The sequence below is a fragment of the Tyto alba genome, unplaced genomic scaffold (assembly GCF_018691265.1).
Source record: "Tyto alba isolate M040663 unplaced genomic scaffold, T.alba_DEE_v4.0 Super-Scaffold_39, whole genome shotgun sequence".
Classification (NCBI taxonomy): Eukaryota; Metazoa; Chordata; class Aves; order Strigiformes; family Tytonidae; genus Tyto; species Tyto alba.
Genome location: NW_024881314.1, coordinates 5,413,303 through 5,438,051, shown reverse-complemented (window position 1 = coordinate 5,438,051; position 24,749 = coordinate 5,413,303). Strand labels below are relative to the sequence as shown.

The window sequence follows — 24,749 nt, the reverse complement described above, 5'->3', positions numbered from 1 at the left end:
TCTTATAAGTTCAGTTCCTGCAGGTTCCAGGTGACCATATTTACTCCCTGGTGTGCCAGGAATTGATAAAAGAGCATTTGACTTCAGTATTTTGGAGCAAACTCCAGACACATTCAGGTGTTGCAGATTCATCTAATTTTCTACCTCACCCAGATCCCTCAGACTAACAGCAAGTTTCAGATTTCACAGAAGTACCTGAGGGTCCAGATGCTCAAAATGACACCAGGTTCCTAAGGGGATTTAAGAAAAAGCTTTTTTGCTTTTTTAAAATCCCTAAAGGCCTTATATGTATTTTAAGGTACCTTTGAAAGCGGGAGTTATCTAGGTGTAAGTAATTAAGGTACTCAACACCTTCACTTCAAATGAACAGACCTAGAATATCAGAGTTTTCCCCTCAAGATCTCCATTAAGTGCATTTGCTTTCCAGTTTGCTTACACTAAAAACACTGCTCAAGACCAAAGTAAATCTGCTCTTAACCAAGTTATGAAGTTCTGCATATAATGGTGGAAAGATGCAAAACTGATAACATATATGTTTTTATAAAAGTAAATATTACATTAAATCCATTTACTAGCTAGCTAGCTTAAAATTAAAGGCAACAAAAGAGTAAGATTCTTACCAGAAGTTAAGAACTCAGCAACATAAGTAGAAGTATCTAAGCAAGCCTAGGTGATGAGTCTCAGATATATTCTTTTCATATAACTGCTTGAAGGTCAAGTGCCTGACCTCAGAAGCCTTAGCAGGGGTTCCCATTGCAACACCAGGTAGAAACCTGATTTTGGAACAGTGCTGGCCCACACTAACTTCCCAGGCTGCTTCTTACCTGGGAAGGTGCTTGATGCAGTTGGACAGAAGCTCACTAGTGTGGGCTTGCACCTCCCCCATCATTCTCCTCCACCTCATCAACCACTAATTATTTTATATAAAGCAGAACCAGAACATTTTTCTTTAGCCTACACATTAGGAAACTATATTAAATACGATTGGACTATCAAGACAGGTGAGGAAAAGCAGAGCCACTGCCCCTGGGTCAGCTCAAGGCACTTGGACTGCTAATGCTCTTGGGGAGCTGTGACAAGGACACCCACCCGATGGGTGCTGGAACACTCAGCTTTCCAAAGGGAAACAGCATCTGAGCCAGCTGGGATGCTCATATATGGGAAGTCCCAAACATATATAGTCCATCAATCACCCACCTCAGACAGCAGCTCAGGGAACGTTATGGGGTTGGCATAAGATGGTTCAGTCCTTCCACAGACCTAACCCTGCAGCGTTTTTGGAAGAGCTACCCAGAGTGTTTTGTTTTCTTGAGTAAGACATGTCTGGAATTGAAAATTTGCATACATATATAAATATATATGCAAGCTGCTGCTAGTCAGGAGGGAAGCAAGCAAGGAAGTAGTCAGGAATTGGGAATAGTAGGGTGTCTTTTAGTTATTTAAGGTATTAGCTAGGCCAATGGGCATGTTTTTCCTGTTTTAAATAGACACAATAAGATAAAGGTCAGCAGGGGAACTGGTTACATTTCTCTTTCCCACGTATAGGTATATACTGCTGTTGGAGGATGTAATCCTGCCAGAACACTTTTAAGATACAGAATAATTTGAAGATTTTAGAAGTATCGTATTGGGTTCATCAGCTCAGAGCACAGTGTATTACAGGTACCAATTCCCTGTGAAAGCCAGAAGAATATGGGTATTCTGATACTCAGACAGGAAAACTAAACCCTGCTATGCAACTGAGGGATCTCATAGGAAATCTTATTTAGCATCAAAGCTAACTACCCTCTATGCTTATTTTCATTATAATTATATAATGTATAATTATTATGTAGCAAAATTATACTTTTCCAATTAGCTTTCTCATTCTTCAGCAGATAATTGAGCTAGAAACCAAAATGCACAAGAGGCTCAATAAGTACCACCAAAAATTATAATTGCCTAGGCCAGGTAATAAGATATTCAGTGGCACTCTTCCAGACCTATTAACATACAAACTTGATACAGACACTAGGCCATGCATGGAACTCACCTTTATTCTAGTGGATAACCACCTTAATTTTTAATTAAACCCCTATTTTTTCAGTATATTAAACAACAAGAAAAAAAATCATTATCTTACAAACCTGCATATCCTACAGAGATTAGTAAGAGCCTTCAGTTTGCTGGGAGCTCAGGCTTGCAGTTGCAATTACATTTATAATGTTTTCAGGTTCATTAGAAACCAATTAAGATTACTGGCAGCTGTAAATAATTCAGTTAATCAATCGCTAGCTTTAAAGTGCAAAGGAAGTGGTGCTTCTGATTATAAAAGTACTTTTAAAGATTATATAATTTCTCACACACACATGTACGTACGTACGTACGTACATATGTATGTATGTATGTATGTACATACATAAAATGAAGAAATGTAGAAGGACCTTACAATGGGCACAATGGGCATTCTGAGTGTTACTTCCGTAGTCTTAAACATGAAGTCTGAGACTGACCATGCAAAATATACAATAGTCTGAGATCTCAAGCATGTTCTATCTTGTATCCAGATTCCATTTTATAGGTTCCTTATTGTGTCCAGAATCATTACTCTGGAGAACATGCTGTTAACTCAGAAAAAGTCAGAACCATCTTGTCAGGAGCTTAGGGAAAAGCTATTACAGAAGCTAAAGTGTAAGATGTGATGTTATTGGAATATTCCTGAATAAGGAACTTAAAGCAATCAATTTGTTCTACTTTTGTTTTGGAAAGAGAGTAATGAAATCACTCTTAGGATCCAAAATGAATAAGAGATCCATTCCCTTCCTTTATTGTAAAAAAAGCCCATCTTGCAAAATCTGTTTTAATGGCTTATTTCTGGTCCAGGAATTTCAAAATATATATGGCTATCCTCCAAACCTTCCTTGAAAGACATGAAATAAGACTGTGTTTTTTTGTTTTAACTTAGAAAAAATGTTCTCATTGTATACAAAGTCCTTCCCTGGCCTATGAGAAAAATACATCATCATGACCATGAGTTGTGAAACCTTCATTGTACAAACCATGATGTGTGGTTTGAAATACATCTCATTTCACTTTGCTTGACAAGTTGAGCTACCACGGAAGGGCAGAGGTACAAGAAGTCCACCAGTGTTTGGTTCAGGAGTTACATGCTTACAAGCTATATATGTTACAAGCTTTGGCTTACTTCAGCAGAGCATTTCCTAGTTTCACCTTAAACACTTCTGTATTCTTTGCTGAATTTGCAACAATAGCTGAAAGTCATCCCAAAGTGCAGTCCTCACAGTGACTTTTATCTGAACAAATGTATTCAATGGTTTCCAAATAAAATACGTAGACCAGGGAATAAGGGGATTTGATATTGAGTTTAATTGCTATTCTTTGGATGCATTCAAATAATACTCGTTTCTGGAAAGACGGTTTTCCCAGGTCATTGTGATACTACTAAGAACCTCTGGCATCTGAACAAACAAATGAGTATTGAAGAGGAGTGAGCTGGCTTTGTGATATGGTGATTTAAAGAATAATGGACTTCTAGTGACAAAGTCTTCACGTTGTGCTATTATGTTAGCAATTATTGCAGAGGAAGTTTGTTTAGGATTTAGGCCCAAGGTTCCCTAAGCAAGACTTGTAAACAGTGTGGAAGTTGACTTTCCTGTTAGTGATAGAAAGATTGACAGCTAACAGCAACCTTTTGTGTAGCAATGACAACTGTGATTATTTTGCAGTTTCACTGCAATGTGATTTGATTGTAATTAGACTATGGCTCTGCTGGATTTTAATATTGCTTAATTGATGGCCCCAAACCAAATGACTTTCACTATGAGAAAAAAACCCTGAGACTTGAATTCCCTGACACTGAATTGGTTTAACGCATTCTAGAGCAGTTTCATGCTCGTAGCAAATGAACCTTCTTTCTTTATGCACTTTGGATAAAATCCACAGAAAGTCTGGAAAGATTCACAAACAGATTCTGGACTTAGATCCAGGTGACTCTGCCAGAGGCATCTGTAACTAAAAAGTTCCTCGCATTTGATTGAGAGAAATGGTTTTCTATTTTGATTTAGAGAATGGTATAAATTTCTTTTCCCAGTTCCATAAAGCTGTCACGAAGATGAAACTCCTTTTATAATGAAAAGGCAGTTGTCAACTATTGGGTACAGTCTTGGTTTTATGGAAATCTGAAAGTTGTGTTATTATCACCAGTGAGACAAACATATAATCTGGTGGATTCAGAATAAAGGAAGTGCTGTAGTTTCTTTATATCATATATTTTATAGGTGTGTTGCTCAGGGCACATTTCTAAACTGGGAGAATTAATATTTTCAGATCATCTACTTTAGTGAAGAAAAGAGTAAAGCATAACAGGATGACTGTTTATATGCACAGGGATAGTATGTTGTTTAACTGAACAGATGTTAAAACCAAACAAACAACAAAACAAATAATATCTGAAAAAATAACTTTGAGAAAACAAATCAGAATTAATTTCATCAGTTAGGAACAAGTGTCTAATGGGAAATGTAGCTAATGAGCCCATCTTGAAAATTTTAAATATATCCAGAAACTTGCTACAAGCTTATATTTGGCAAACAGTATCAAAATGTTCCAACATCATATGATAACACTGAGTTATATAAACCCAGCCCATGCATGAGAAAGTTGCCTATTTATGCTTCATATATCAAATAAGTTGATAGAAACATGCCAGTATTAAAAAAGATCCTATTAAAAAGTGAAGATTTTTCTTTCTATTCTCCACAAGAAAGAGTCAATTTAGAGAAGACGGAGACAGGAGCTGAGTTCTCTTCTTGGACTCACTATCAATGTCTCCATTCAAAAACCAACATAGCTTTTTATTTTCTCCCTTTCTAGCAACAAGGTATGCTCATTGATCACACAGAAGGCCACTTTGCAGATATACATGTTCATTTATAAACAGACTTAAAAATCTAAAATGAGTTAATGTTTTAGAATACGTTCTTCCTCTGTTAGAAGCCTGTGGCATTTCTTTGCAGTTCAAGGCCATTCATCAGCAGCTGTCAGCTATGCTGCAGGCCCCTCTCTAATTAGTCATTCCATCATCACTTTAGGACACTTGTAATGCTTGACAAGACTTTAATATAAAACTTCCCAAGGCAGTTGTCAGATGGCCATGAGTTCTGACCATGATATAATTCACATGTTCAGGAATGTAATTGCATGCTATGTGTGTTGTTGAACTGCAAGCTTTTAGTTCTTACTTCATGTTACTTAATCTATTCCATGCCAAAAATTGCTTCAATAGCATCTTTTAAGTTTAGCTGAACTGCTGCACTAGCCCAAGGGAAAACTTTGTTTCAAGGTGGATTTAAATTTTGCTGGAAAAAAAAAACAAAAAACAATCAGACCATTTAATACAATTTACACTGTTGGTCCTTCTGCTTTTGATGTGCAGGGGATGCAGAATGGCTCTGCCCACCTCATTCCTATCAACAACCAGCACACAGAATCTCTCTCTGCTGGAAATAAGGATTTCTTCTCCCTAGCTTGCAATATTTGTTCTCCAGAGGCTTTTGAGCAACTGGCCTCCTGAACACCTTGCTGGTCTGCTGGAGCTGCACAGGAGCTGGACCACCAGAGATGGCTGCTCACTGCTGCACTGTGCCCTACGCACCTACGTGGGCAGACACAGCCCCACTCCAGGGAACTTGCAGTCTCACCAGCAAGGCAGATCAGGAAGCACCATCCGTGGTGTGTTCCATAGACACCACAAAGACTGGAAGGGCTTCACTCCAGAGCAGATCTAGAAATGAAATATAAAACCGCAAGCAGTCATACCCACAGAACCACCCTCCTACCACCATTTTTAAGCTGGAAAGAAACTGAAGAGTGACTTTGCAGGGTGTCTGTCACATGGATCCTTCTCAGACTTGTCCCTGTGACTAAAAGATCCCTCTGCATAGCTAGTCCGTCCCACAGCAGCTAAAATGAGTGGCTGAATGAGATGGAAATAGTAGCTGACCCCCACAGATAGTGTGTCAACATCAGGAGCTAACAGCACTTGAGTCTGAACAACAGCCCTCTAACTCCTAGTAAAAACTGGCCATTTTTTGCAACGGTTATTTGGAGAGCAAGCTATGACCACTACTGCTCTCCCAAACATTTGTCTCATTTGTTCTGAACTGTTCTTCAGCCCAATTTGATATCTGCTGTCCTGTGTTCAGACTATAGCTTTCTGCAACTGGGGCTGGCTTCCCAAATACCTGCTGTTCAGGACATGATGCTAGGGAGACCTGAGGAGAAGATTTTACTTCTTTTAAATGCCAGATTGTGCAAATGAGAACTCTCTCGAAGTACTCTGCAGAGCTGATGCCAGTCACATTTGCACAGTTCCAGCGTTTAACAAAGACTTCACTCTGGGGACATGGAGCATTGTCCAGCAAAGGAGGCGACAGAGACGTCAAATCTATATGCCAGATGTCAGTGTTGTAACTAGTACTGAGACTCCTTTCTTTTTGTACGCTTGGCCTTGCTGACTGCGACATGTATTTCCCAGCTGGAAAGACCTCGCACACTTCTAACACTAGGAAAAAGAAAATTGCCCAAAGGGAAAAAGTACAAAAGGTTTGCCTCTGCTACAGGAAACTGAAACTGCCAACAGTCTGCTCTGCTGAACTGAGTACGTCGGCAGAATTAGGGTTTAGCAAGGTATCAGCAGCGTGTGCGTGGACAGAAATGGAGAGAAGGAATGTCACAAGTCACGTTATTTTCTCTCAAACCAACATAGAACAGAGAAATAAAAATTCAGGAATTGGAGCTCTTCACAATCTGGAATTTCAGTCAATAAAAAAATGCAGGATTGTTCTCATTTTGTTACCTTCCCAAATCAGGACGCAAATCTCAGTCTTGAGCTTATTTGTGCACAGATTTAGGTATAGAGCTCTCATACATGTGTGCAATCTTTCATTTCAGCAAGATGAAAATTATTTTTGTTATCTTATTTTTATTTTTTAAAAACAATGCAGCTGAAAATTAAGTGTGTTAATAAAATGATTGCAGTTTCCTGTAAAAATGAATAAGCATCAAAATTGCTACATTTCTATGAAATAGTATGAGTTAATCAGATCATCATTTTCCAAGTGGAAGACTGTTCACTTGGGAGTTTCTGACCAGCTGTAACTCTAGCATTTGGAAACCTTTCACCCTTGGAAATTAAAGAATATCAGAACCATGAAAACATGGGAGCATGGTGAAGTGCTGACACTATAGGGATGCCTATCAGTTGTGGGAGCACCACGGTGTTGAAGTCTTACTTTCTCATTCTTCTTCTCAATTTGGACTCCTTCATACCTCTTAACACAGAGAATTAGGTATGTATGAATATAGAAGCAGTACACTTAGTGTGCAAATCATTAGAAACCAGATAAAACTCCAGTAGATGGCGCTCAAAAATATCCAAAATTTGTGTCCCTGTGTGGCTCTAAGAGGACATTGGTACTGTGTGAAGGGCTTCGCACAGGCAGCTCTGCCAGCAGCTCCCTGCAGCGCTGCGGTTTGGGGGGGATTTGGTACAAGGCGCTGGTCTGGCACAGTGATGTCACCGTGACTCTGTGCTGAGCCCTTAGTGGAGACAGGAGATGATCGGAACTGCAGGACCTGTACACAGAGGTTGGCTCAGCAGTGGCAGGCAGCTGTGGCACACCCATGCAATGCGAAATGGGGCCATGCATGTCCCAGTTCCCCCCAGTTTCCCCTTAGCACCCTGCTCTGTCATGCACAGCCATCGGTTGTACTTCCTGATCACTCTCTAGCTCAGTGTGAGGCTAACAGAAAATACACATAAAGTTAATGTATTAAGACATCTGAGTCCGGCAAAAACAGAGCTAAGTTTTGGAAAAGTGCTGAGATCCAGCACAGTTGTAGAACATGACTTGCTGGGTAGAGAATGTCTGTTGTCAACTCCTGTGCAGTTGTGTTGTTTAGTAATGGCCAGTTCTGGTGCCAGTTTTAAATTTTGTAGCTCTGACTGGAAAGAGCTTGCTGTATTTATTACAAAAACGATTGAGTAGTAATTCTGCAACAGAAGCACAAATGGTTTTACCACCACCAGGGGAATGTTTTTTATTGACCATTTTGACCAAAGACCACAGTGGCTGTTGATCCTATCTGATCAAGTCCCCAGTTGGTGGCCTATAGGAAATGATCTAATGACCTGTCCCCCTGAAATCCCACAGAGCCACCGCCAGAAGTGCATTAGCAACACACTGCGATTCATCAGATGCTCCAGGGTGTCCAACAACACTCTGTGGAGCCCAGATCTCCTGTCATCTGCTTTATACAAAGCAAAACAAAGCCCTTTATCTAGCCAGCGAACAGATACATCATGTGCAGCAATGGTGAAAGCCTCTCCAAGCTGGTTGGCAATGTGCTTCAGTCCTTCTCTGGAGTATGTACCTCTGCTTTAACGTTAGTATGAGCAAAACACACATGTGCACATGGATTCTTCCTGATTTTTTTTTGTCCTATTCTGAGCTTCAGGCTTGATGCTTTCACTTCTGGCCATTCTACAGTCCAAATACACTTTTCTATGGAGATAAGATCCACTGGTCCTGCCTGGCATGATCAAGCAGCCGGGGTTATTGTGAGGAAGAGATGGCTGCTCAGAAAAGCCATCTTAGCCCCACTGATGTCAGCACACAGTGGAGCAGAACTTGAGCAAGTCATTGAATGTGATGTAAATGCTGTGCCCAACATTGATGATTTACATCTTTCACAATATTTGGAGCTGGTGGCAACTGAGGCTACGATGCCTGTAATGTCCCAGCTGCTGTGATGGAGGAACTGAAATATTTTGCCAAGGGAAGATAAGCTTGTTTTCTAGGTTTTTTTTTTTTTTTTTTTTTTTTTTTAACTTTAAAAGGCAAATGAAGGTGTTTGTCCTCTTACTTATCTTGCAAGAACTGAAACTAGCAGTAACTTGGCTGTCTTTATCATCTTTGCACAGGAATGACATTATCCACTTCAGCAGTTTTGCCTTTGGGCCAAAAGAGTAAGGTGTGACAGGATGGTTTGCTTCAAGTCTGGATTTCATTAAACTTAAGCTGTACCAATTTTGTTCCAGATCAGGCAACAATTGATCCAGTCATCGGACTTCCTTATGAAAACTATTTAAAGGGAAATGGCTAAGAGATCAGGATGTTTCTTCATTAATTTATTTTACAAGCCAGAGTGATGGCTGAAAAGCCCTTTGCTTGTGTGATAGCAGAGGTCATTCTTTGTAGCACCATCAGCAAAGAATTAAATTTTCTTTGTCTCTATCTAGCTAAAACAAAACAGAAGTGGCAACACAGATGGTCATACATAACATACCCCATCAATTCCAGGGGACTAAGCCTATTCACACGGACTGTGTATCTGACCCCAGCACTCTTGAGTAGCTCTTGAGTTACATGATGTGAAGTACAGTGGGATTTCAGCTTTTCCATTGCATGGAAGATGAGGAAAAATTATCATGGTTTGATTTAGAGGAGCAGTCATCTCACCACAAGAAGCCAGAGCTAGCTTGTGAGATCAAACATTTCTTAACCATCAGACTGCAAAGGGAGTGGGGAGGTGGTGAGTACTGGCTTACAAACAGTTTCATTTCAGCTTCAGCCCCAACATTCCCGGCCCTTCCAGCAATTATTCTGGCTCTCAGCCATCAGTCCTGGGAAGAAGCTTCCTTTGGGGGAGTGCATTTTTATGCTGCAAGCATTAGAAGTATACATATCTCAGACTATTTATCCCTATGTGTAGTCAAAGAAGCATATGTGTGTGGATGTATACGATCTTTTATATATAAATATATATATATTATTTTTTACACAAATACACAACAGCTCAAGATATTAAAAACTGGACTAGTGACTTTGGGTTTAAAAATGGCATGTCCTTCAGGACAGTACTGCCTACAGCTTTGAGATGAGGAACAAAAGGACTAACATTCCAGATTAACACTTTAAGTACCTCAGAGGAGAATTGCCATATGAGAATTGCCACACAGATTTTATCACATGTGGTCTAGCAGAGGGGAAAGTGGGAATAAGATGTCTTCCTATCCTCCTCTCTGCATTCTTCCCAACGTCTACAAAGGATTTGGGGATGCCAACTACCCAGATTGACAAGGGGCTGCTGGGGTAGTCTTGGAGAACACACACTTCAGTTTGTACCATGTCACAAACTGAACCCAAGTCACATTTAAGGGATTATTTGGGCTCCCCTAGCTCATCATTTAATCTCCCAAGAGTTTGTCCTGCTAAATACTGAGTTGAACTACCTTTTCTAGGGACAATGGTGCAGTATCAGGAGAAAGATAGCTGCAAATCATTTCAAATTGATAGCTTATGTTCCCTCACCAGTGCATTTCCCTTGAGAAGTGGTGAAAGTTATTCAATGAGGCTTTTGTGTTCTTTTGGGGAATCTCAGCTAATTCACATACAGGCATACTTTGTACTTTTTTTTCTTTGTTAAGCAGCCATTGTACTATCCCAAAGAGCACAGGCACAAGAACAAAGAGCAGCAGGCAGCGAGAATGTGACACCATGTCTTCCCATGCAGCTCTGTTGCTGCGGCTCAGCCGGCTGAATGTTATTTTAGTGGCTGTGCATCCCACCCATGCGTTTCTGTGGGCCCAGAAGCTGTGCTGCTGTGACGCCTTGTGAGCTTGAAGCTTATTCATGTTCAGGAATGGGAGGGTCAGGGCCATCGACACACACCAGCATCCTGCTGCCTATTATTTCCTGCCAGTGCTGGCGTCGCACCAAGCCCTAACATGACAGGTGGATGGAGTTCACAAGGAAATAATGTCATGGGCCAGTTTTCCAGGAAAGCTGTTAACTCTATTCACAAACTCGGGCCTTCAGATTGAAAGGGAACGTGGCTGAGAAGAGGTGGTGAAGGGCTGCTCTGGTGTTCTTTACTTTTTTTAAAATAGATTATTCACTGACATGTCTTGCTGCAGTACAGAAATATTTACCTCTATATAGTGCCTACCTCTTCAAGAGTAGACTGTGGCTGAATGCCTTATAACTTACAAAACCACGGGGGCACTGCCTCTGCAAATTCCAAATGGCCATTTTAATTTCAGTGAGATTGCAAAAGATGGTAAGAAATTAAACTTCTGCCTTTTGTGGAGCTAACTGGTTCCTGGGAAACAGAAAAGGAGAAATATGAGGTGAGATCTAAGACTGATGTCAACCTGGAGACTCCAGGTATTTCATAAGCATGAAACTGAGGATACAACCATGGATGTATCAGAAACAAGACTTACATATTTTTAAAAGTCTCTTTCAACAAGGCACTTGTGTCAAGCTCCACTATCCCTCCATGACTTTATGCAGTGTCCAGCATTTGCTGTTGTGTGTTCTTCTCTTTCTTTCACCTTTTCCTCTCTGTTTTTAAATCTTAATGCTTTCTTTCTGTTACTCTAGAAAGCAAAAGTAAGTGGTTTTCAAAAATGCCATGTTTGTCACAAATGCAAATTTTTGGATGCACAAGTTAGGACAATAGGACTCCAACTGGCTGCTTGAAAGAGGAAGGATTAGGTCCTCTGTCATGTTAATAGTGACATCAACAACCTGAATAAAAGCCAAAAATTCAAGTTGATTCTGCAGTTTAAGACCATTGTCCTCCCATATGGTTTAGCCTGTAAGATTTAGTCTATACATAGAGTTTTGCCAGGATTTACGTAATTTTTCACATCATACAGTGCAATTCTTGGTATCTTAATGTACTTTTATGTATAAAAGCCCTTTGTAATTGACAAAGATTTATACTGATATAGCAAAAATATTCTACAATCTAAAGGTATCAGAGCTGTTAGAAATACATATGCAAAATGATGGCTGCTAATATTGTTCTGCTCTTCTTATTTTGGAGCCCATTATAAAAAAAAAAAAAAAGTGAAACCTGCTAATAATATGCTAATAATAATATTAAAGGAGCAGTAGCCCTGGACTTTGTCTCTGGATAAGCAAAACTGAGGCAAGAATATGGGATATTCCAGACGGTTTGTTCCTGGCCTGACCCTTCCTGGTCCTGATGAGACTCCCGGGCCTTTCTTCATTCCATACTCTGAGCCTGGTTCCTATTTCATATAGCTGCAGTAATATGGTACATTTGTTGTTTGGTAACAGGAGTTCTCCCAAGTGTCCAAGGCAGAGAAACTTAATTCTTGACACAGGTCCACAAAACTAACATTTCTCTCTAGCTTTTTATTTTTTTTTTTTTTTAACCTGGCAAATTATGGTATTAGAACCACAGTCACGTACCAAACATGACAGTTAAGTGACTGGGGAATCGTAAATTGGGCGTTTTGACTTGAACAAATACTAAGCATTGTCATACCAAACTGATTATTATTTTAAAATACTGTCCCAGGCTATAACTGGCTTTGTGTACAATAGCAATACAGGGTGTAGTTACAGACACAATTTCCTGTGCTTAGGTTTTGAAATTATTATTTAAGATCCCTGTAACATTTGCCTGGTGCACCAGCGCAATTCCCCTATTAGATAATTTTCTATCCTTGTGAGGGCAATTTTGCTTGCGCAATGCTGCCAGAGCTTTCAGGAAGGGAGAGACAAGCAATTGCGACAATAAAATTTGCATCAGCTCCCACCCAACCTCTCCCAGAACCGAAATACCATTTGTCGCATTCAAAGCCTTTTCACACCAGAAGGGAAGGTGTTTCTGTACTGGAAAGTCATTGTGATCTCCACAGGGTTGCATCCTCCAGGCTTTTGCCTCTCAGGTTCCCATGAGAAACACCAAACAGCAACTGTGGAGTTCCAAATGGCTTTGTATCAAAGCCTTGGTGGATTGCATGACCCAGCATCCAGACGTGAAACCCCAAATCAACACAGATTAGGTCATGGGGTTCAAAAGCTGAAGCAGAAATTTTGCTGTTTGTAGCTGGTGAGTTTGAGGGGGTTGACCCTTGTGAAAGCATTGTAAATGTGCCCTTGTAAAAACCATTTCAGATCTAACAATATCACCAGATTCTAGAAAGTGCTAAGCCTGCCCCAATATACTCATGTAGCAGCACCTCTCCCAGAATGATTGTTTTTCAAGGGCTGAAAAGAATGTATTCTTCCTGTGTTCGAACAGGACAAAGGGTGCAGGGGAAGAGATGATAGTAATGAAAATGTCTGTAATATGTAGATCTGCAGAAAGGAAAAACATAGACTGTGAGACTTGTGTTGGATGTCATCACTGGTGATTCAGAAGAGACGTTACTACTACTTCAGATTGTCTCAAAATCAGTGCACACAAATCAATGTGGAGAAGTCGGTGCCAGTTTCTAAGGCCATGTGGCAATTTGGTGCTGAAACATGTGAAAGCATCTTCAACAGTGTGAGGTCTCTGACTAAACCGCTCACAACCTCTGCCTTGTTCCTGCAGGGCACCAGGACCAGGCGATGGGATTCTTCCCCATAAGGTTATTATTTTGCTTCTCTGAATAAAGGACAAACAAGAGCAAATTCCTATGCAGACTTTCACTCAGTGCTTGATATGAAGATTCTTGTGCATGTATCTTGTCTCACTAGGATACAGCTGATACTACTGAGCTCAGCAGTGTGTGCTATGGCAGCCCCATATTACCTAGAGGCCTCTCAACCTGTCAGTTAGCTGGTATTATGGACACCATGTTGTATCTGAAGCTTTTCTATGCTAGGAGATCATGCCTAGGGTCATTGCAATGCTGTCTGTCACTGCTTACATGCTACTTAAGGCCTAGATGCCCCACAGTTAGCAAGGCAGAGGGTGGTACAGGCACTCTGCTCTGTCCTTGTATGTGCAGTGCAAATATAAAAGAGAGCAAAGATAATGGAAAGGAAATCTCCTCTAGTAGTATCAGAGAGACTCTTACTCCCTCTTATTTACCCTTCCTGAAAAAACTGCTTCCAAAACCCCACTGCCTGTTCCAGAGTTTGGCCTTTTCTTTTGACTTGGAGCAGAGCCTCACCTTGTACCTCTACTTTCCTTCCACGTGCAAGCTCGCCTGTGTCCCAGCAATGGCAAAGGGAGGACCCATGTATGGGAAAGACTTCTGAAGAGGGCAACAGGCTGTTTCTGCTCTGGGTTCAGCCTGGGAATCATGGCGCTGAGCTGCTACACGTGTAGAAGAAATCACTGCATCTCTACAGCCCCTGCAATTCTCTCCTTGGCAGCCTGCAAAATTCCACTGAATAAAAAGAAATGGGGAGGGGGAAGAAGGAGTCAGAAAAACTATTGTGTTCCCAGGGGAAAAAAAATAAACAGCCCTATTTAGCTTATCCAGCTTTGCTAATGTCAATCACTTTTCTCATTTTAAACAGGAAAGACACCACTTTAGTCCACCTGTTCCATTATTTATCATGCTATGCATTTCCCGTGAATTGTCACTCATGCAAAACCTGTACATCGTAAGGGGACACCCTAATATTTTTAATGACCTTAAGCAAAGTGATTGACACTAGACACCAGTGTCAGATGTTCTGGTGACGCAACATGTTCTCCTAGCAGCAGGAAAGCTTCCTGCTGTGATTAAGTTAGGGCTATGGAAGTGCTAAAATGTGTTGTCAGCTTTCCTCTGATGCAAGTGATTTTATTATAGCGTCTGGTAACCACGGAGTGTGGCAACGCAAATACTGACTCCAAACATCCCCTCCTGTACATATAGCTTGCTCTATTTAAAACATGAAGTACACTTTGTAAATCCAGGGATAAGTTATGGATGTAACAAGCTTAAACCATGGAAGGCAGAGGAAAAGGTGGCACCTAAACCAGAATGCCCGGGTGATTTCAGCAGGAGTAGCGCAGGGCTCCGGGATGGCCTGCAGAAGGGAATCCCCTGCGGCCCCTGTTCGGCAGGCGTGCTCTGCAGCTGCATCGCCACAGCCGTCCTGGGTGCCAGACACTCCGGAGGGCAAAGAGGAGACATTCTAGCAAAGGCCTCGCTCACTGCAGCAGTGGAAAGCAAAAATCACATCCAGCTGGTTTGAGTCTGGAGAAAGTAAGGGAAGGGGGCGAAAAAGAAAAAGAAAAAAGAAAAAAGAAAAAAGAAAAAGAAAAAGAAAAAGAAAAAGAAAAAGAAAAAGAAAAAGAAAAAGAAAAAGAAAAAGAAAAAGAAAAAGAAAAAGAAAAAGAAAAAGAAAAAAGAAAAAAAAGAAAAAAGAAAAAAGAAAAGAAAAAGAAAAAGAAAAAGAAAAAGAAAAAGAAAAAGAAAAAGAAAAAGAAAAAGAAAAAGAAAAAGAAAAAGAAAAAGAAAAAGAAAAAGAAAAAGAAAAAGAAAAAGAAAAAGAAAAAGAAAAAGAAAAAGAAAAAGAAAAAGAAAAAGAAAAAGAAAAAGAAAAAGAAAAAGAAAAAGAAAAAGAAAAAGAAAAAGAAAAAGAAAAAGAAAAAGAGGTCTCCATGCAGCCCCTCTGCCTTTTGACACCCTCATACACTCTGGGTTGCAAGTCTGTGACTTGGCTCAGCACCACTTGTCCTTAAAGATATAGATGAAGAAATAATGTTCTGGTTTGCTTCAATTTAGGACCAGCCTCTCAATTATTCATTACCTGAGAAAAGGTAGAAGACATCTAGAACACAAGAGTTACAGAAGTAAACATCTCAGACACACAAGGGACATCTGGTATCTGCTTCTCGTAAAGTTTCGTTATTCCCAAAGCTCATTCAGCAAACTCTTTCTACACAGATGACTTTGCTTCTACAAGCAATTATTAATAGTTGTGTCTTAAATTGACTATGCCAGTGAGTTTCTGCAGAACTGGCCATTATGATTTTTCAATAGCTGAGTTGTTAATCAAGCTGCAAGAAGGATGGGCTATCAAACCAAAATCCATAGTCTACAGAGATTTTTGGAAGAGATCAGCAGTACATATGTTCACAGTTATCACAGGTGGTGTTCTACAAAAATAGAATCGTAAAACAGTCAAAGTTGAAGACACAAGCTATCTTGAGAGCAATAAAAAAAGATTTTTTTTCTAAAGGTCTAGCAGCACGGAATATTATTTTAATGAAATTTACTTTTTAATTTTATAGCAAAATAATCAAAAGTGCTAAACTTGACCACTTTAATTTACAAAAAAATCTCATGTTTTAAGCTATAATCATACCTCATTATTTAGGTTAGACAATATAATTACATATTTCTACCTATTCCTATTCAATAGTAAAACAAAATTAATATTAGTTGGTTTAAAAAAGGGGGAAAGTACCACAGATATTGGGAGGGGAAAGTTACATAAAATATAGTAATCAGCTTATTGAGCAATCTGCAAGGTGTTTGGTTGCTTTTTGGTTTGTTTTTTTTTGAGCTACAATTTAAGTCACAGACCACCTGGCCTTATGCTTGTAGTCACTTCAAATGCTAGGAGATCTCTGGCATTTCAAGTCAGTTCCAATTATTTTCTTAGTTCTCACAAGTTCCCTTTCCAACATGATCAGCATGTTGGAGAATGCAGTTATGATGATTGCAGTTACGATGATTACACTTATGACGACACTGTTTTCCGTGAAGGAAAAGTGGTTTTTCCTCCTTCCTGGGAAGAATCACTATCAAGTCTGTAGTAAGGAAAACATTAAGAGCACTTGTAGAGTTTTTAAGAGTATTTCTTAATCCATTCCATTTTCATTTCAGTTTATTTCCAAAGTTAAATTAAAACTTGCAATCTCTCCTACTGATAAATAGTCAAGTTGACTTACAAAGGTTCTGTCTTCTGTCCAGCCTTCTCTTGGTTGTCTTTAACCAAACAAGGTTCGCTGATTTGCCACTAGCGCTGTCTGGCTCTCCCGCCTCTTTGCTTTCTTGTTTTGCTGCCTGATTTTCCAGCACACTGCACTAGAAGCCAGCAAAAGGAGTCCTGATGACAAGAGGACTAATCCAAACACCGAGATGATCGATCCATGGGAATTGAAGATGTATGCCACAGCAGTAACCACGATGCCAGCAATGAGGATAACCACACCAAAGGGTATGGTACAGCGGTAACAGGAGAGTTCCGCTCCCCCTGTTGCCGCAGTCAGCTGGCATTCACTTACAAGAGGGATGGTGGTTATCACACAGTCATTGTTGTTACTCTTCTCCGTGGTTACAGAATCAGGATGCTTTGGGGCGCCCAGGATCTCTTTAATAGGTTCGTTTGTCATCTTGATTGTCTTGACTTCGTCAATTCTTAGGCTAGAGCAGGCTCTGCTGAACACACATTGCACTGTGGAGAGAAGAGCATGAGTTCAATTAAGAAGCGTTACAGTTATATGACAAGTGGATGACACAGAAGTATCCCATTCGGGATCACAAACATGCAGACACTCTGACTCCCCAGGGATTTATGCACAAGGTTAATTGTAACACTACTGATTGTGGAGGATCTGAATCAATTCTTATGGTAGTCACCAGCATCTGCATAAGTGCTAGAAAGAACAGAGTCACAGACCAACACAGACACCAACCTTAAAGTGTTGGGGGCCAAATCCCACTTTAGGTTACATCCTAAAGTCAGCATTTCTGGATGTAATTTAGATTTCAATGGCATTACATCCTCCGAGAAGAAAGTGCAGTTCACAGGCTGTTTTGGTTAAAAATTCCACTCCTGCTTATACACATTTTCACACTTTTGTCTTAATATATACACCTATATGCACACATTACACAGATTTGCTTCAATGCACATCACAATAACATGGGCAAGAACTGACCCAGCAAAAAACAGGACTAAACAGTGAGCCCTTTCTCAATGCAAGTGCTACCCAGTGAAAAAATTAAAGTGGTCATGACTCGGTACGGATGTGGGGGGAATGAGGATGAAGACAGTTCCCTGCACTCGGCAAACACCAGCTGAAAGCTGGTGAACCTACTGTTACAGCAATATCAGTGCCAGACTGTCGGCTTGTCATTTAAATTGGCTTAATGCAAAAGTAACGGGTGCCTTATAAGTACATGAAACCACATCCATGTTGCTGTGTAGGAGGGAGATTTACAGTCATATTCACTCATCTTAGTTACAGTAGGTTGCTTTTCTCCTGTCTCCATACTGTATATACACCCTCAGTCCTACAGACAGCATGCACAGTTTGATTGCATCTGCATTATGAGGCAAAATAGCTCTTGCCTCCATGAGCCCAATGCATAACTGGAGTCCACCTGAGTGGAGCAAGACAAGCCCATGGCTCTCCACTGCTACAGGCTGCCGTGACAGACCTTGGCCGTCTCACTGCGACTCTGGTGGTGGGGGACCATCCTGGGGTCTGCACTGAGCCTCTGACAATGCTGAGGCTACCACGGCTGTGCTGCCTTGGACCAGGCTGTGTGCTCAGGGCACCCCACCACATACAACAGAGACTGGGACACTGGGGAGCCACTGGGTTTTCCTCCTGTGAGTAGCTCACAGGACTCCACCACTTTCCGGCATGGGCTGTGTAGCTTTTGCTCTTATGAGCAGCATAATATGCAGCTCAGAGAACAAGGAAGAGCGTTGGCAATGCAGTAATGCTTTTATCACTTTTATCACCTTCACATCTGTGACTAGGAAGTTAATTGCCAGATACTTGCATTCTCCTTTTCCTTTCCCACCACTCCCACCCTTGTTGCTAAGATATATTCGTCCATTGTGGAGAGCCCTTGGTTTTGTATCTCAGTACCTCATATAAATGACTGCGCTTTGAGAGAAAGAGGATTTCACTATTTTTAAACACACACACACATAAAGAGGCTATACCCTCTATCTAGTCAGACAGTTTCTATCTGAGTTTCCTTGAACCCTAATGAGAGAAGGAAAGTTCAGATCTGGTTTGACAAAAATTTTGTTAAGAAAGAGTGCTCAGCTCAGTATTGTATCTTGCTGTACAGAGCTATCTTCAGGGCTCAATCCTGCAAGGGGCTCAGCAGCTACCAGACAGAGTAGCCTTTCCCTCCCTAATGACAATGCTGAGCACAACACAACTGGGCGCACACTGAGCACACACACTGACAACGCAAGTGGCAATGGGCACAAACTGAAATACACAATGTTCTCTCTGAACATCAGAAAACAGTTTTTTACTGTGAGGGTGCCTGAGCACTGGAACAGGTTGCCCAAGGAGGTTTTGGAGTCTCCATCCTTGGAGATATTCAAAAGCCATCTGGACATAGTGCTGGGCAGCCTTCTTTAGGGGACCCTGCTTGAGAGGGACAGGGGGTGGCCCAGATGACCCCCAGAGGTCCCTTCCAACCACAACCATTCTGTGATTCTGTGAATTTCTGCAAAGGTACTTGGTATCTCCAAGGGCAGGAAAGGAATCTGACTGGGGCGTATCAGATACAGCAAATATATCTGTGCTGACACCTTAGATATCCTAGTTCTGTCGCTTTGTCCTTTGAATCATAAAACATGATTAAGCACCTTTTATACCAGTTGAAAGAGCCCAAGAAAGTCATCAGGTTTCTCTAGAGTGCCATCAATCTGTCCCCATATGGATCTGAGCCCAAGTTGTGCATTTTCAATAATAACTGAATTGGCAGTGAGACTCACACTGGTGCCGTTATGTTGCTGTATTACTTATCCATAAAGCATTACAAAAGTTCAGCACAATGGGAAAACGTGGCCCCCACCTTTTTTTTGATCATCTTTTTTTGATCCTAACATTAGCCATATACAATTTGTTCAATATTTTATTACTAAATTTGAGGGAGGAAAAAAAATAATTTTCCATATAAAAGATCTCATAGTTCCAAATACATTGTAACAAATATTCAGAAGTCCAAATACTCTCGCTAACAGTCACATAAATAGGGAAACTTCCCAATAACTTGAAAAGGCTTTGGATTGGGCTCATAATAAACATGATTATTCTGAAAAACTTTAACATTCAAAGTATATTTACTCCTGTCTTCAGAGTCCTTGTCCCTCTGCTTCAGATACAACCCCAGTGAGCATTAAATCTCTTAGACATCTTTTACAGAGATTTATGAAGAAAGAAGATACGTTTATACAGTCAAAACTAACATGATTTTAAAAAAATCTCCTAAACTACCAAAATTAAGTCATTGGCAAAATACCTGTTGACTTCTGAGGAGCACAGTTCTTGCTTGTAATAAGATCTAAGCAGACAGGCATTCATATAAAACAAATAAACAAATCTCTATTGAAATACTGTAAGTTAAATAAACAACAGAACCTATTTGAAGTGTGAGTAAAAGTATTCAGCCCTAGAAAATAGGGCTCTAGATCCTCATTGCCAGCAAAGTCACTTCTGACTTACGCCAACAGGTGACTTGGCTCAAGTTTCAGGGTAAGAAATTTAGGCAAAGATACCCAGCAACGCCAGCATCCTCTCACTATTCATACTAGAAGTACTGTCTTAAGGAGCTACTTTGACTCGGAGGAAGAGCGTACCTGTGGCTAACACTGGATAAAGGGGAGAGGAATATTTTAGCCACTAAGTGTAAGTTGAGATTTACTGAAAAAACAAGAAATCCATCAGCATGCACACCTACCAGGTCCATGAGAAATCCATTGTAACAAACCCCTTGGCTCAGGAAGCAGAGAAAGACTCCTTAAGATGTCTCGTATGTCAATTCAAGGCAGAGTTATGCAGCAGTAAGAGACGCTCCAGGCTTTGAAGTGTCAAGATGTTGCTGAATGATGAACTGGAGGTGACAATATTCTAGCATGGAAGTTTCCTACAAGAAAAGTTGTTGGATATTTATCAGCTTCTTAAGAAAAAAACTCCTGCATGGAAAAGCTCCTGCTGTATGCTGACTTCTGCCCCTAACCTAGCCAGAGCAGGAGATGTTCTTCCTCTGGCTCTCCTAGTGGTTTCTGCCTCTTTCCTTGGCAGCAGCCACCCATTTCTGGCCCTATGTAACATTTTCCTTTGATGTGACATCTTGATGATCAGTGTCACAACACAGGCAAGTCCCCCAGAAAGAGCTAGGCAGCAAAAGGTAATGCATATGAATTTCTGTAGTTAAAAACCTCATTTAACTTAATTTCCATTGCTCACTTCACCTACATGAATCACGACTCAGAATACTTGGGTATTTGCCTCTTCTATGTCTCCAGTTTCTTTGAGCAAACCACTTTATCTCCCTGTGCCTTGGTTTTCCTAGCTGTAAACTGACAGTGACAGCATGCTTCCCACTAAAACCCCATTTAAAATCTACTCTACCATAATAAAACCTAAGTAATATAATCCTGAAAACTCCTCTCAGGAAAAAAAAAAAAAAAAAAAGGCAAACAAACCAAGTCCAAGAACTCACTGTAGTAAACATAAATCCATATATTTACTATTGTACATTTCTGTTATCAGATTTTTTTAAAACAAGAATCATAACTCAAATAGGGACAAGGCAGAATCTGCAGCAGAGCAGTGTGACAACTCTGCAGAAAGCAGAGCGATGGAAATTGTTATCAACTGCAGAAACAGCTGTGAAATCACCAAGCAGCTGGGTAAAACTTATGAAGATTTATGTTGCTAAACTTATTCAACATTCCCTTTCTATATGTGTGTGATTACGGAAGATCATTTTGACACTGACGCAGGAGTCCTAAGTAGGGATGAAAATGTTAATAAGTTCATATAACGATAAACTTAAAGGGCCTAAGTTATTTAGACCATGCTAACATTTCACAAACACAAACATTTACAGGCACAAACTGCTGCTGTTCTTCTTTAGATGATCCTTGGAATAAGCCTGTGACATGGCTAAAGTATATTTAGCCAATTATTGAAGTTAGCTAATAATAAAGAAGTCTACTTGCTTATCTCCTCGACTATATTCCTGTGCACACTACCTAGCAATTAGTTTAACTTCACCAAAAGTTTGATGGGAAATACAGAAAAAAAACACACCTTAGATAAATAATCTAGATGATTGCATTAAAACAAAAGCAGACCTCTGAAATTATCTTGCAGTCAACTTCCACTCATATTAAAAGAATGGTTACATTTGTTTGAAAGGCTCTTCCTAGTGCAATTGTGCCCCCTAAACCACTCTGCTAGCATCATTTTTTGAAAAGATTAACTGCTCTGTCAGTAATTTATTTGTATTTGTCCTTGACTACGTACAGTTTAGGTAATTTTTTAAAATTAATGTCTTTATCAAAAAACCTAGATGACAGAGCAACTTCTTATAGACAGGATTTCTTCCCTCCTCCTTCTCTCCCTTACCACAAAGCTGAGAAGAAGAAACACATTGAAATCTATACATTAAGCTTCTTATATTTTAACTCTCAATCATTTCAATGTGGTGTAATCTCAGGAGGCTTCCCACATACTGAATATCTCTGTGCAAGTGCAGAGAGCTGGTATATCTCAGTCACTACAATCCTTTCCCCTTTTTTGCATTTCACTCGTATCCAGTGGGACACATTTAAGTTTTCCGCCTCCGAGCTCTGGACCCAATTGTCTGCATCTTGCACAGTATACACCTTTTTTTTTGCTTATGCAAAATTCAATAAATCATAATGCTCATGCTTCACACTTGGTTTTGCATTAAAGTGACTATGGAAAAGAGCATAAGGAGTCCTTCTGTACTGAGAATAGAGACAGAGTTGATTTGAAATTCAACAGAATATAGTAATCCTGAACACAACCCCACAGCTCTTCCCCATGTGAACATTCCTGGAAATATAGAACTAGAATTTGTACTTACAAGACTCCAGGATCAGGCCCTGAACTACAGGGGTAGGAGAAGACATTTCAGATATTACACCCATGCCAACTGTCTGAGCCTCGGGATGCCGATAAATTTCCACCACCAAGTTTTTAGGTAGTACAATTACCAGATTCAAGCTCTCACACCTTTTTCGGTTTTGTCCAGATGTAGCTGGAGGATAGGACAGGAGCCAACCAAACACCTCCACAAACAAACGTTGTTATCTGCAAACTGCAAAACTTTCAAACTGTCTGTAAAACGCCACGCGCACTTAGGGTAAAGCACTGCGTGTCACGCCTGTCCCCGAACACCTACAGAAGAGAGAAGAGACGCGAACGGCAAGGCGAGCTTTATGCACGCTCGCTGCGATGCAGCTCGGCAGTACCGAGAAGGCACAACTCCGCGGGGGCACCCGCCGTCCCGCAAGGCAGGGAGCAGCTCCGGTTGCGGAGACCCCGCGGCTTTTAATTGTAATTCATCGCCTGGGAAAAGCCAGCCGGGGCGAGCGGTGCTGGGAACCGCCCGAGGACCCGCCGGCCGCAGCGGAGCGGAGCGGCTCCCTGCCCTGCCCGAGCAGCCGCAGCCCGGCCCGGCGGCGCGGGGAGCCGGGCCCCGGGCGCTGCGGCGGCTGCAGCGGCCCCGGAGCCCCGCGGGCACCGAAAGCCGGCGGGCGTGCGGGTCCTGCGGCTGCGAGCCGAACCGTGCCAGAGCATGCGATAGCACGGCGTGCCGTGCCGTGCCGTGCCGTGCCGTGCCGTGCCTTACCTCCCGACCGCCGGGCGGGACTGCGGCGGACACTAGCCCGGAGCAAGACTAAGAGGGGGATGCAGCTCGCTGCACAAGGGACTGTAAACAAAGTTCTTGGTGAGCGCGAAACAATTAAGGGACCGGAGCAAATTCAGCGGCGGGAGCTGCCGCGGGCGGGGCGGCACTCACCGGGGAAGGTCCCGCTGCGGTGGGGAGGGCGGCGGGGAGGAAGGCTGTCCTTCGGGGGCCCGGATGGGCCGGCCAGGGCAGGGCAGCCTCCTTGCTCGCCCAGCCCTCCGCGGTTTCGCTTGGCCGGGCCGGCGGTGCTGGCGCGGCACGGTTCACACGCCCGTTTGAGAGATGCGCACGGTCGAGACTCGTGTGTCTCCCGCTTCGCCAGGTCACGCGTCGTGGCAAGGCTCTGCATCACGCCCTGCCCGTGTCAGGTTAACCACGGGGCCTGGGAGAGTGTTTTCCAGCCCTCTCTGCCCCGCTGCACACCGCCATGCAGGGTGTCTGGCCCCATCGATGTTAACAGATCACGAGTCAGCCAGCGCAGACCGAGGGCTCTGCCTGTCCCGGGCCCTTCTGGGGTGTCAGAAGTGGCTGCGCTGGGGTGTGCTGCGAAAGCACAGTCCGTGCTGAAATCCAGATGAACTCCTAGCTGGTGTTTAACTGCTCAGGAATTAAATGAGGAGGAACACAGTTTTGGATGACGCCCTTAGAGGATAAAGGTTTATGTATCATCTAGAGATACTTTAACTGGCTTTTCTATGCTTTAATCATTTCAGCAGAACATCAAATACTACAGGGGTTTGGAGTGGATGTGTTATTTGTTACCATCATTTCTGTTCTTTTCAGACAAAAAGCAGACAAACTTTGCTTTTAAGGCTTGTAAAAGGACATGTTTGAATTTTGCGGTTAAGCTTACACAAAGTTTATATTTAAAAGGCACTATTTTATCAATGATTGATAAAAGAGCAGCACACCAGATGTACTTAATCAGCCACTCTGTCTCTGAAAGCATGCATGTACTTTTGACTCCCTTTCCAGGGTGAAATCCTGGCCCCACAGAAATTAATAGCAAAACTTCCATCAACTTCACAGGGGCCAGGGTTTCACCCTGTGCATCATTAAGAACTCCCCAGTGATGAAGATCCTGCCAAGGGTTCATCTCCTCCAGCTGAATCAGCCAGGGGGCTCTGGAAAAGCTCCACAGCTTTGTACAAGAAACTGGCATTTTTTTCCCCATTTTCTAGTGTTCTCTCCAAATGCATCAGCATTTTGGCAGAAATGACAAGCAAAGTGGATTTGAGTGGAACTGTGATTAGAGGGGATCTCTCGGGCCATTAAGTCCAGCCCT

The 24,749-nt window shown here is 41.7% G+C and overlaps 1 protein-coding gene across 6 annotated transcripts; it reads right to left on the bottom strand.

Moving 5' to 3' along the window:
• Positions 1–16,067: 16,067 nt before the first annotated feature.
• On the bottom strand, positions 16,068–23,732 carry TMEM100 (transmembrane protein 100). Of its 6 annotated transcripts, XM_033002462.2 has the most exons (5): positions 23,576–23,732; positions 23,405–23,485; positions 22,786–22,950; positions 20,477–20,662; positions 16,068–17,213 (listed from the first exon to the last, which is right to left on the bottom strand). In XM_033002462.2, exon 5 carries the CDS (start codon positions 17,149–17,151, stop codon positions 16,747–16,749), a length of 405 nt encoding a protein of 134 aa, XP_032858353.1. In that variant the 5' UTR covers positions 17,152–17,213; positions 20,477–20,662; positions 22,786–22,950; positions 23,405–23,485; positions 23,576–23,732; the 3' UTR covers positions 16,068–16,746. The 6 variants fall into 6 exon arrangements, with proteins under 6 accessions (XP_032858353.1, XP_032858352.1, XP_032858357.1 ...); XM_033002461.2 differs by lacking the exon at positions 23,576–23,732 and having other exon boundaries at positions 23,405–23,552; XM_033002466.2 differs by lacking the exons at positions 22,786–22,950; positions 23,405–23,485.
• Positions 23,733–24,749: the final 1,017 nt, after the last annotated feature.

Bases quoted from the DNA above. Each gene is read 5' to 3' on its own strand.
- TMEM100 (XM_033002462.2), bottom strand. From the start codon at position 17,151: ATGACAAACGAACCTATTAAAGAGATCCTGGGCGCCCCAAAGCATCCT.